The sequence below is a fragment of the Plectropomus leopardus genome, chromosome 4 (assembly GCF_026936395.1).
Source record: "Plectropomus leopardus strain MGB_pleo_1.0 chromosome 4, ASM2693639v1, whole genome shotgun sequence".
NCBI lineage: Eukaryota > Metazoa > Chordata > Actinopteri > Perciformes > Serranidae > Plectropomus > Plectropomus leopardus.
The window spans coordinates 26,850,912-26,863,194 of record NC_142179.1 but is presented as its reverse complement, the minus strand read 5'-3'; the positions used below and the strand labels follow the sequence as shown (position 1 = coordinate 26,863,194).

At 42.4% G+C, this 12,283-nt stretch overlaps 1 protein-coding gene across 2 annotated transcripts in view; it reads left to right on the top strand.

Moving 5' to 3' along the window:
* The window catches only part of hectd4 (HECT domain containing E3 ubiquitin protein ligase 4), a 41,382-nt gene that overhangs the window by 16,639 nt on the left and 12,460 nt on the right, over window positions 1-12,283 (top strand). For both annotated transcript variants that reach the window (XM_042487643.2, XM_042487642.2), the window contains exons 23-54: window positions 83-187; window positions 294-457; window positions 636-881; window positions 1,264-1,456; window positions 1,989-2,093; window positions 2,285-2,373; window positions 2,458-2,630; window positions 2,989-3,124; window positions 3,214-3,358; window positions 3,465-3,631; window positions 3,853-3,999; window positions 4,088-4,272; window positions 4,504-4,657; window positions 4,787-5,067; window positions 5,196-5,382; window positions 5,478-5,559; window positions 5,667-5,869; window positions 6,064-6,199; window positions 6,315-6,497; window positions 6,635-6,799; window positions 6,902-7,071; window positions 7,272-7,387; window positions 7,504-7,607; window positions 8,018-8,179; window positions 8,294-8,442; window positions 8,583-8,662; window positions 8,939-9,102; window positions 9,259-9,496; window positions 9,634-9,770; window positions 9,873-9,999; window positions 10,710-10,847; window positions 10,996-11,132. In XM_042487643.2, coding sequence (XP_042343577.1) covers window positions 83-187; window positions 294-457; window positions 636-881; window positions 1,264-1,456; window positions 1,989-2,093; window positions 2,285-2,373; window positions 2,458-2,630; window positions 2,989-3,124; window positions 3,214-3,358; window positions 3,465-3,631; window positions 3,853-3,999; window positions 4,088-4,272; window positions 4,504-4,657; window positions 4,787-5,067; window positions 5,196-5,382; window positions 5,478-5,559; window positions 5,667-5,869; window positions 6,064-6,199; window positions 6,315-6,497; window positions 6,635-6,799; window positions 6,902-7,071; window positions 7,272-7,387; window positions 7,504-7,607; window positions 8,018-8,179; window positions 8,294-8,442; window positions 8,583-8,662; window positions 8,939-9,102; window positions 9,259-9,496; window positions 9,634-9,770; window positions 9,873-9,999; window positions 10,710-10,847; window positions 10,996-11,132 — 4,968 coding nt within the window. The remainder of the gene's footprint in view (window positions 1-82; window positions 188-293; window positions 458-635; window positions 882-1,263; window positions 1,457-1,988; window positions 2,094-2,284; window positions 2,374-2,457; window positions 2,631-2,988; window positions 3,125-3,213; window positions 3,359-3,464; window positions 3,632-3,852; window positions 4,000-4,087; window positions 4,273-4,503; window positions 4,658-4,786; window positions 5,068-5,195; window positions 5,383-5,477; window positions 5,560-5,666; window positions 5,870-6,063; window positions 6,200-6,314; window positions 6,498-6,634; window positions 6,800-6,901; window positions 7,072-7,271; window positions 7,388-7,503; window positions 7,608-8,017; window positions 8,180-8,293; window positions 8,443-8,582; window positions 8,663-8,938; window positions 9,103-9,258; window positions 9,497-9,633; window positions 9,771-9,872; window positions 10,000-10,709; window positions 10,848-10,995; window positions 11,133-12,283) is intronic.

Below are 12,283 nucleotides of genomic sequence, written 5' to 3'. Positions count from 1 at the left end.
GCTGTTATGCACAAACATAAAAAGTGAACACATGGTGCTCATACAGTCTTGAAAAGCTGCATTTTTCTGTGCCCTGTTCTAGGTTGAAGGAGACACTGTGACCTTTTCCTTTGAGATGAGGAGTGGACGTGAACACAACACCCCTGATAAAGCCATGTGGGGGTTCTCCTGCACTGTCAGAGCTCAGGTAAAAACTTAGGAGCGCTGGCATGTTGTTTAATCACACTGACAGTGAGTGTGGAAAATAAAGAATAACAACTAATTCTGAAGATGCTATTTGTTTTTGTTTTCAGGAGTCATCTGAGGATGTCTCTGGAGGCCTTCCCTTCCTGGCAGACCTTGCCTTGGGTCTGTCAGTGCTGGCTTGCTCAATGCTTCGCATTCTTTATAATGGGCCAGAGGTGACAAGAGAGGAGGAAGCTTGCCACGATTTGCTCTGCTCAAAGCTGCTGCAAAGGTGACACAGCTATATGAAAACAACAACAAAATGTCTCACAGTGATGATGATTGCCGGTGTGATAAATATAGTACAGTGTAAGAATTAGTACACATTCTTCAGTGGTATGTAGCGAACACAGCAAAACGTCTGTCAGCCTAGATAACACACTGATGACAGGCTTTGTTTTTTTCCTAAGGTGTCAGTGGCAGGTGGAAGCAAATGGTGCAATCTCTCCTGCCCTCACGCCGAGCCCTTCACCTCTGCCACTCACTATTGAGGAGGATCGGGAGTTCACCTACCCTTCTGATGTGCTCATCCCACCCCCGGGCCTCATGCCAGGGACCTACTTTGACTTGCCTCGTATCCGCCTCCCTCCAGGCATCATGGGTAGGCTACGAGAGGTGTCTGGAAGGGCTCGACCACAATTCCGTCCGAGCATCAAGTAAGAGGGTCATACAATCCAGAGGGGGTATGCATGTGGCGTCACTGTACACAGAAATAAAACGGAGAAACAAGTCATGTTTTTCAATAAATTTAAGGAAAGGTTTCTATGACAAGTCCTTGTGATTTTTGTCACATTTTCTGCATTGAAATATAGTATTCAATATTTTGTATGCCCCGTGTTTTGGTTGATTTTGTTCATTTCTTATGGACGTTCTTTCCATTCACAGCAGCTATAGTTATTTTTTTTTGTGTTTATTGGATGAAGGAGGTGATATTGCTTTAGAAATGATATTGATAAAGTGATATCCTATAACATGAAATTGTTTTGGTTCTTTTGTCTAATGCTTAACTTTGTTTACTCAACCATTCATCTCTGTAAGGGAGGTGATCAGGCCAGATGTTATGGAGGAGGTCATAGTATCCTGTGTGATAAAACACCTAAGCCTGGTGGATGCCCTTCAGTCACTTGTCAACTACCAGTACCGCGAGGATCACGTAGAGGAGTATGACCTGGTCTGTAAGATCATGGCTGAGACCTTCAAGAAGATCAACGCTATGGAGCGTCAGCTGCAGGTGAGCTTCTGTTACACAGTAAGGTTTTTAAAAACTGAGATTCTTTGAATTGTGATTGCTTGCTACCACTGGAGGACATACTGTACACTATGCATGGATGAAATTCTGTGTTTTAATTGGGTATTCAAAACATTTAGTTAAAAAATAGTTTAATGAAGTATTTCCTGTTTGCTGCAGGGAGTTGGATCAATGGAAAGCTGCTATTTGCATGGTGCTGTTGCAAAGCTATATTTATCTGTAGACAGGAAGCTTGTACACCAGCATACTTACACCACCTTATAACATCTCTAATCACCAGGATGTTGCTGCTATGATGAGTTGCAGCAATATTTGCATCACGGGCAGTTTACTAAATCACAATCTGGAAATATGAGAGTGATAGTAAAACCAACCCAGTCAGTTATCAATGTAAAATAAGGACAAGACTGAACAGAAGACCTGAGTTCAGCTAAAAAAAGTAAATTAGGCTAGCAACCTGAACAGAAATGAAAAGTCTTACTCTGTCTCTAATTATCTTCTGTGTTGCTTTCAGAGTGTAGCAGAATTGGAACAGAAGTGGCAGAATGAGGTAGAGGAGGCCCAGCAGGGAAAGCTGGAGAACAACACTCCTTTCTTTCACGACTACCACTTCTTTGAGGTAACCTGCTCCCCACACACACAAACACACACACACACACACACACACACACACACACACACACACACACACACACACACACACACACACACACACACACACACACAATTAAATAATGTTCCTCAAGAAACTATACCATTAACACTACCATTTGCTTTGATATTCATAATCTACTGTCTTTTTTGTGCCAGAACAAAATTAAGGAGCTGGAACTACTTTGCTCCCTGAAGGAGGTCCCGCTCGATTTTAGTGATTTGGAGAATGTTGTCCTTGCATTGAGGTAAGTAATTAAAAATGATCCTTGCACTGGAAACAGATGTCATGGATCACTTCGTGTGGTAACGTTACAAATCTGCATCTACAGGGAGAAGTTCTTTCAGGAGGTCAACACCATGCACCTCAGGAGTAGCACCTCACTGGCCAAAACTAAAGCATTGGTGAAGAGTCTGATGAATCGCACTGAGCTGCTGCTCCATGTTACCATCGCTCCACATTGCAGAAGCCTAACCACCACGCCTGCAGGCACTCCTGGTCCAGGTACATAAGATCTTTTTATGTGTGCTGTTATGTTACTAATGAGCTTTTAAGTGGCAGCAGGACTGGAATTAGAGATATTTTCCTTTTAACAGATTTTCAAGCCACATGCTGTCAAACACAACGCCCATCAGCTAGTGTATCTATGGGTACAGCTACGTAACTTAAACAGTAGTCTGACTTTAATGACTTTAGACACACATTTTATCACAGCCTTATTTCTGTGAATCAATATTTTCATCTGTCTGTGTTTGTCAGTTCATTATTCCTGCATAATGGGAAGCTCGAGACATCAGTCATGGGAGACAAAACTGCAATGAGTTTGAATCTCATATAATTCTTCTGATTGTTTTTGTGCCAGCCTCTAAGTCAGTGTCAGACGCCAAGACCGTGATCCCCATGGTGAAGCAGCCAGTCTTTCTACGCAGCATGTCTGCACCCTCTGACTTGGAGATGATTGCTAACCAGGACTTAGAGTTTACACACGCGCCCCAAAGGTATTTGTCTATTTTTATTTGATAGAATTCATGTTTGAGAATCATATAACTGAACTGGAAATTCATGTCTCAATCCCTGTTATCTTTAGGAGGCGACACCACCCTACAAGTCATCGTAGCAGCTCATTTACCCTGCTGCAGTCTCTCGCCATAGAGGACAGCCGTGACAAACCAACATACAGTGTGCTGCTGGGACAGCTTTTTGCCTTTATTGGAACTACACCTGATCAGGCTGTAAATCACGCACTCATCACTCCTGTTTTGTTGTGGTAGCTGTACGAGAATCACAAGGTGAATTCTGGTCTGACATTGAAATTGTTTGTATCTGTAATTTCTGTAGGTGTCAAGCAGCAGTTTTCTATCTGCTGCACAGACTCGTTGGAGACGTGGTAGTACACGGAAGCAGGCGCTTGTACACATGAGGGAGCTGCTCACTGCTGCTGTCAGAGTTGGTGGCGTCACCCACCTGGTTGGGCCTGTCACTATGGTACTGCAAGGTGGCCCAAGGTAAGAAAGGAGGGCTTTTAACACTAGTAATAATCCCAACATCCTCTATACACATACATAGGTACATACATTAAGCTACAAAGACATTTTATTGATATATCTAATAACATGTTGCAATTTAATCATCATATTAAAATATTTCAATAATTTAATGCCACGGTAAAACAATGTTTTGAAATGCCTGGTTCCTCTACATCTGTGTTTGTGTGCCATCTGTGCAGGATTGAGGAGCTGACCTGTGGTGGAATGGTCGAGCAGGTGCAGGAGGCCTTCGGGGAGACCATGACGTCCGTAGTGTCACTATGTGCTCGCTACCCCATTGCTTGTGCCAACAGTATTGGTTTACTTTGCACAATCCCCTACACCAGGCAAGACCTTTCATCTCTCTTTTGATTTGTCTCTATATAATGAAACCCTCAGATTTCTTACACTCATTTGCTATATGTGTTTCCTTAGGAGTGAGGAGCAGTGCCTGGTTCGGAGTGGTCTGGTTCAGCTCATGGACAGCCTGTGTAGTCTAAGTGGTCAGAGGGAATGCAGCTCAAACGAGAAGCAGACCAAAAAGCAGAAAGTGGCTACCATGGCATGGGCTGCTTTCCAGGTGCTGGCCAATCGCTGCATTGAGTGGGAAAAGGTGGAAGGTAAGTTATGCCTGTAGATATTTACTCTAATTATGTGTGAACAGCAATCAAGCTCAATTTATTTGCGTTGATCCTGAAAATGCACTCATTTACTACATGAAGTGGCCTTAAAGTGCACGCTGAGAATGTCAGTGTTGCTTTCACATGGTCAGAGGAAATGGTTGTACACTACATAGTCTATAGTATGCTGTAATGACAGGTAAAGTAATCATTCTTCATTTCTCTGTGAAGGTGGGTCTACAGATGCAGTGCATTCTGGTCTGGCACGTCAGGTGTCCAGCCTGCTGACCAATCACCTGGCTAGAGCTACAGAGTGCTGTGGGAATCAGGCAGCTGGCAATGATGCCTTACAGGATGTGCTCAGTCTGCTCAATGACCTTTCCAGGTGAAATTTTACATAATGTATGAATATAATGTATTTGTTTTCACCATTGGTATATATCATCGTGTCTTAGTATGTATATCTGTGTATTTCTACAGTGTTTATATCACATTTCTCTGTTTTGTATTCCAGGAGCCACATAGGGAAAGCTATTCTGAGCCAGCCAGCTTGTGTGTCTAAGCTCTTGTCTCTGCTGCTTGACCAGAGACCTTCTCCAAAGCTGGTACTTATCATCCTGCAGCTATGCCGAGCCGCCCTGCCTCTCATGAGTGTGGAGGACTGTGGTAACGTGGCCCTGCCCTCGTGGAGCTACTCTATTAACACTCTAGATGCTGAGCAACAAGATGCAACTGACCCTGCCTCCCGTATTGCTGCCTTGCTGCTAGCAAAGCTGGCAGACTATGTCGTACCGGGTTAGTCTCTCTTACCTAGGAGATATAAATAAATGTGTGCAAGCAAATGCTCTTATACGAAGAAACAGCCAAAACAGGCTCATTCTTTCATTTTTGATATTTAATGTGTTTCTTTTTTCTTTTTACAGGCTGTCAGACCCTGCTCTCCCCCAGCTCCTCTGAGCCAGACACTAGTCTGTCCCGCGCCAGTTCCAAAGGAGCTCTGAAGTCTGAGGATGTTGGAGAGGAGGGAGAGGCAGTTGATGGCAAGCTGTCAATCTTTATCCACAAGAGAGAGGACCAGTCATCTCATGAGGTTCTACAACCACTTCTCAGGTAAGATTGTCCCTGATATCTTTGTTTTTATTCCACATTAGCAACCGTATCAATTCCTGTGACGTGGATGTTCTTCTATCCACTCCAAAATGCAGCAGCTCAGAGGGACGTCCTTTCCGACTCGGCACTGGAGCAAACATGGAAAAGGTGGTAAAGATGGACAGAGACATGACAAAAGTAAGAGTTTTACTGAAAAGAAGCACTACCCAGAATTTAAATGGATTTGCTCACAATACGAAAGCTTTATTTCAAGTGCCATACTTACCTCTGCTATCCTATTTCAGAGTGGCAGCTGTGAAGTTATCACAGAAGAGGCATCTGCTGCCCTGAGGAAGGCCAACAAGTGGGCCCAGTCTGGTCTGATAGTGAGTGTTGGTCCACCTGTGGAGACTCTAGCCCAGGAGACCGCTGGAGGCATCACCACCGGTGACAAGAAGAAAAGTGCTCAGACTGCTGTGTGTCGGGACAGGAATGCTGATCTGGCCAGGTAAGTAAATAAGAATAACTACATTAGTGCAATTACTGTGTTTATTCATTCCTATTTTCCTCTATATACGATATCTTTATCATTCAATTTGAGGCATCAATAAATGAGTAGTGGTCATAACGCATGTATATGTGTGTGTATGTTTGTCTGGTCAAACTCTATATATAAAAGACTTCTAAATTTGCCTTCCACAGGTCGGATCCTGTTAGGCCTTTTATCAGTGGCCATGTTGCCAATAGTATGGCTGCTGAGGTGATTGCTCTGCTGCATAGTCTGCTCACTGCCCCAGAGTCCAACACCGCTCAGATCTGGACAAGCACTGCTGAAAAGGTAAAGGACTGTTATGTGTGTGACTTTATCACAATGCTTATTTTAATTGATAACAGTTCTTTATGATGCTTTTTTCTGTTTAACCTAATGTTCTCTCCATTGGGGTTTGTGGTAGGTTCTCTCCCGGGCCCTGATGTTTATCCCTCAGCTGGGGAAGTATGCTGAGAGTATTCTGGAGAATGGGAGCAGCAGCGGCAGGAAACTAGCTAAGCTGCAGGCCATTGGCAGACAGGCTGTGGCTGCTCTTTGTGCCCTTGGCGGCTTTAAAGAAACCATTAAAATCGGCTCTGAGGTTCAGGTTAGTAGAGAGAACAAATGCTATGCTTTTACACAAACTTGTGCTGTTCTTTGCATCCTAGATAAAAGCATTAAAACATATTACTTTTAAAATTTTAAATGTTTATATATATTTCCTGTAATTCTTCTGCTCTTCAGGTGGTAGGTAAAGGAGTGCTGGGCAGTGTGGGTATAGTTATGTCCATCAATGAGCAGGAGGGCATTGCTACAGTCAAGTTCCCCTCTTGCGAGTACAGAAGAGCTTGCCAAGCCTCAGACGTCCTGACAGTACCCATATCACGCCTCTGCACACCCAGATCTGAGGTACAGGTCTGAGCCTCAAACGCAACAGCCATTATTTTTATGGAAAATATCAGCCAGAATCTCATTTGTGTCTCCCTTTAACTTTCTACCCATCCCCAACAGGCACTCCCCCTCTATAAGCTCTCAATCACAGAGAAGGTGGTACAAGCAGTGCAGTCCATGCTTCTGCCACAGGAGGGCAGCCTCTCCATTCACACTTCGCTACCAGCTACAGGAGATGGCTCGAGCCCGGTAATGGCTGCAGTACGCTTGCTGGCTGAAATCAGAACCAGGTAAGTAAACATTAAGTGAATTAACACTTCCACTTCAGCCTTTATTGTGTCCCCCAAATTTAAACTTGTTTTCACTGATGGTCTAAAGTTGATTAGTATGCCTTTGAAACTTATCATGTGATAATTGAAAAAAATGTAATGTCAGTTTGACTGCAAAACTATAGATTGGACAAAAATCACCAAGTCTTAATTCTTTTCAGGGCATGCCTGGTGATGGCGCAGCTCCTGGAGGATAGCTCCTTCTGTGAGGAGTTCATCCAGCAATGTCCTGCTGCTGTTGAGGTTCTCAACCTGGTTGCCCAGGAATGCAGCCCTGGTTAGTATACAGAACATACTGGCCTGTGAAATCATTTGAGCATCCCAAACCTCTCATTCACAGTATAAAGTGTTTGGTCTTGAATATGTCTTTCACTATTCTGTCATCTTGTGCAGGGGAGAGACTCGGCATGGTTGAGGCTCAATGTGAAAGAGTGAGAATGCTGTACCGAGACTGTGCTCGGCCTCCTCCTCCACCACTGCAGACAGACAGACGCCAGGTGGGTGTTATCGCATTTATAGTAGTAGTAGTAGGTTTTGTTTTTATTACTTTAATTGTTGCCGTAACAAACAACACACACAAAAGAGATCCCCTCTCACACACATGTGGACTTGATGTACTGGAAATACACATTTATCATGGAAGAAGGTGGTGAAACCATCTTTCATTTGCAGTGACAGAAAGAGATCAAAGGGAGCCTACCTTCAGTATTAAAAAAGTGTTGATGGAACACCACCAAAATCCATTCAATACATGTTTTAATTGACTGACAGCTGAAGGCAGGATAATTATTATATGAAGTTCATATATTGCTGGAGGCTTCAACTCTTTCTTGAAAGACATTTTGGTAAAGTAGATGTCAGAATTGTCAACCTCAATTATTTCCTTATCTCTTTGATGTCCCATCAGCCCAAGGAGATCACTTGGTGTCCATCCAGAGTGTTCCCTCCAGTCCGTGCCTGCATGTTCTCATCCCGCCTGACCTCTGTCACCTTCTTGGCTGATCCAAGCGCTGGAGGAGGGCTGCCCAGAGGCACCTTCATCTACGCCACATGTCCTGTACCAATTCAGGTTGGCACACACACTAATATTTGCCCTTTCAGTTTGTTAGAACATGTATAAAGGAGATGAAATCACACCTCAGTCTGCCCAAAGTCTTTCATTTAATTCTCTTTGTCCCTGCAGGCCCCATCCTTTTATTGGGAGATAGAAATTGTCTCCTATGGAGACTCTGAGGAGGACAGTGGCCCGATTGTGTCCTTTGGTTTTGCCACCGAGGCAGAGAAGAGAGACGGAGCGTGGACCAACCCTGTCGGCACATGTCTGTTTCATAAGTATGTTTGCCTGCATCGTAACTCTTGAGATCCTTTTCCGACTGCTCTTTCTCTGACTTGAGTGCTGACTGCTATTTTTCTCTTTTGTGTTGTTTCATCTCTGTGCGTCTGTCTCCTGTCTGTCTGTCTGTGTGTGTCAGTAATGGTAGAGCAGTGCATTATAATGGCTCCAGTCTGCTGCAGTGGAAGAGTGTCAGGCTGGATGTGTCTCTACTTCCTGGTGAGACTGGAGACAAAATATCTCTTTCTTCTAATACAGTCTACCTTATCTTTTGTTTGAGATAGTCAGCTGAGAAATCCATACAGGAATGTATGTTATGGATTTCAACTAAACTCCTCAATAGCATTGTATCTTATCTGGCTGCTCTTTCAAAAAAAAAACTATTTGCAAGCATATCTTGCTTCCTCAACTCAAGCTATATCCAGTTAGCATGTTTTAAATCATGTCATCATCTGAATCATTACTGAGACTGTGACCTTACATTTATAAATACAGGCGATGTGGCTGGAATTGGCTGGGAACGCTCTGAAGGCACTCCTCCTCCCCCTGGTCAGGCACCTAAAGGCAGGGTCTACTTCACCTACTGTGGCCAGCGGCTCAGTCCCATCCTTGAGGATGTAGCTGGTGGAATGTGGCCCTTGGTCCACATTCAGAAAAAGGTGGGTTTCTGTGGACTAAAACAAACTAGATGGCTGAACTGTTGTTAAGCTATAATTTGGCTCATCATTTAATATGCATAATACTGCTGCTTCAGTGACACAGTTTTTCTTCAGGATTGATCTAGTTCATCTATTTTTCTTTCCTTCATTTTGTAGAACTCAAAGATCCGTGCCAACTTTGGAAGTCGGCCATTTGCGTACGCAGAAGGCCAAGCACACAGAAATGCAGCTGACTTGTGTGTGGACCTGGCAGAGGAAATAAGTGCAAATTTTGAAGCGCTGCCCTTTGCTATGGCCTCAGACAGCGATAATGATGCAGGTGCAAGTGTTACCTCTGATTCTGGCTCCCATGGACCCCCTTGTCGGATTGCGGCCGTTGCAGTTCCCCAGCAGCGTATGTTTATCACCTTCATTTCAGCCTTATCCTCATTAAAGTGCACGCTTTTTCTTTACACTTTGAAAGACAAGTAGAGACATTTGTTTATCATCTGTCAAACCTGCATTTTTGCTTGTCCTTCTCTGTTGGTACAGAGTACAACAGCGACCTGTCGTGCCATTACAAAGTTGAGCTGAGCTATGAGAACTTGGTCACTTCTGGGCCAGACCCTCATCCTCCTCCCATCGCAGATGATGAGAGTGATGATGAGGATGATGATGATGTCCCAAGAGTGAGTTGGACCTCTTTTTCTCATTTCTCATCTTCTAATAATGACTTTGAAATTAATTTTATGTGCTCCTCATTGTTTAATTTGATTTGTGTTTGACTCTAGGAGGACCACTATGCCTTGCTGGTGAAGGCCTGGGAGACCAAAGTGTTCCCCACTATTCGTAGGCGGTTCCGAAATGAAGCTGAAAGGAAATCTGGCCTGGACCAAATCAAAGGAGCTCTGCAGCTAGGTAAGGAAAGAAAGAATATAACATTACACATAACCTAGAAGTACAGTGTAACACATAGTAAATGACCATTACATAAAACCATTTAACCTATTTGCCTACATTATTTCATAAAGACAAGTAATAACATATTAAAAGTGGTCAATAAAAGTTTCTTAGCTTAAGAGTTATGGAGGGTAACATTTTTTGACATTTTTGTCAGAGCCTATCATGTAATGTCACCATAGGTTAGAACATCGATGGATCATCAAAAATATAAAAGCCTTAATTCAAACTGTCTCCATCAACCATACTGATTTTGCACCTCCTCTGCATGTTTTATCTGCTTTTAGATTCACTCTCCTGTTGAAATGCTTTCTACTTTATTACTAATAATTCATGTGCGCTCATGCATCATACAAAGGGGGCAGTGTTATAAATATAATTTAAAATTAATCATCCTTTAGCAAATCAGTACAAGGTGAAGTAATTACACTGCAGATAAATTTGATGTGAAATTAATTGACAAAAGTTAATAATAAACTATTCAATGAGTTTAAAGCGTAAGCTTGATGTCAAAGTTTATTTAAATGAAAGACTGGCTGAACCATTTTTATTCTGAGCCTGTGCATATTTTGTGTTAATGCTAAGGTAAGCTTTTAATTTTTTGCACACATAATTCAAACAATAACAACGTTGATACATTTGCCTCTGTGCTGTGGATGGCTCAACAGGCATGGTTGACATTGCAAGACAGACAGTGGAGTTCCTGTATGAAGAGAATGGCGGCATTCCTCGTGACCTCTACCTCCCTACCATCGAGGATATCAAGGATGAAGCCAACAAGTTCACAATTGACAAAGTTCGCAAAGGTACAAATCACCTACATTACTTTACTGATGCACTTTAGGTTAACTAAAATAGCTAATTTTAGGGTACATTGTTGCACTGTATTAAGACTGTTGATTTGACATATACAACTAATTTTGACCTCCCTGATAATTTGCTCACTCAACACAGGTTTGACTGTGGTCATCCGCTCACCAGACAGCAACAACACCAATAGCACTACGGGCGGGACAGCACTGCCCAAGTTTGCTATCCGGGGCATGTTAAAGACCTTTGGTTTGCATGGTGTAGTGCTGGATGTGGACTCTGTAAGTATGATGCTTCATTGTTTTGAGCCATTTTTGGAAATGTACCTATAAACTCTGAATGAATGATTTGAATTTATTTAGATGTCATGCCATTTTGTGTCCTCTTTTGGAATAATAAGACACACAATTACATCTCACACTAACAATACGCCAGTTTCCCTTCCACAAATAAAGAACTTTCAGCAGGTAGGTAACATATGATCATACCAATAAATTAAAAGAAATCCCTGGAAAAGAGATACATGGATTTGTCATTGTCTTCATTTTTACCACCCACTCATCACTGATAAGAGATTCTCTTCCAGAGCTCCCATGCTTTCCTAATACAAGATGCCAGTTTAAATGTCTCTTTTTCAAACAACCATTTCAGTCTCCGAGAATCAGTCATATTCATCGTCTGAGTCATGTCCCTTTATGTCATTTAACAAAAGATGGTGAAATTTCCATTACAAAGCACTCCAAAAACCAAAATTATATTCATTTTCAATTTCCTCTTACTCACACACTGGGACAATTTTATTTCCTCCTTCCAATGCTGCGCACCTACTCATTTCAATATCAAGAAGCAGAGTAGCAACTCTTATTTAGGCACAATTTTTTTTCTTTGATAAATCTAAATCATAAGAATCAGATTTAATTTCACATCAACTACACAGCTTTGGTTTAAACCAAAATTTCTTTGCCCAGATGTATTGTCACTTATTGAACATCTTTTCCGTAAGGGATGCAATATCAGTTTTCTTCAGCTGGAATTCCTCTTTAAACCCATATTTACACAACGAATAATTCATGCCTGTTATCCAAGGCCGATTTTTTGTGTATTCTATGTTAATGTTTGTTAGGCTTGCCTGGTATCACCCGTATCAATTTAACTTTTTCCATAGCCTGGCAATACCAACTTCACACAATTCCTACTCCATACCTTTTGTGATAACAAGAATTGTAGTAACTCTATAAACATCCAGGAAATGCTAAATGGTGAGGTAATGAACAGCCCTGCTCCTTGGGTACCTCTGTTGGCTCCCTCGACAAATGCCACCTTGAAAGAGTTTAATATACAGAAATCAATATCCCTAAATGATTACATGAATTGAATTTTGCAAATAACTCTCTCTGGTGCCCTGCCTGCAGACTCTGAAAGTGATTATGTG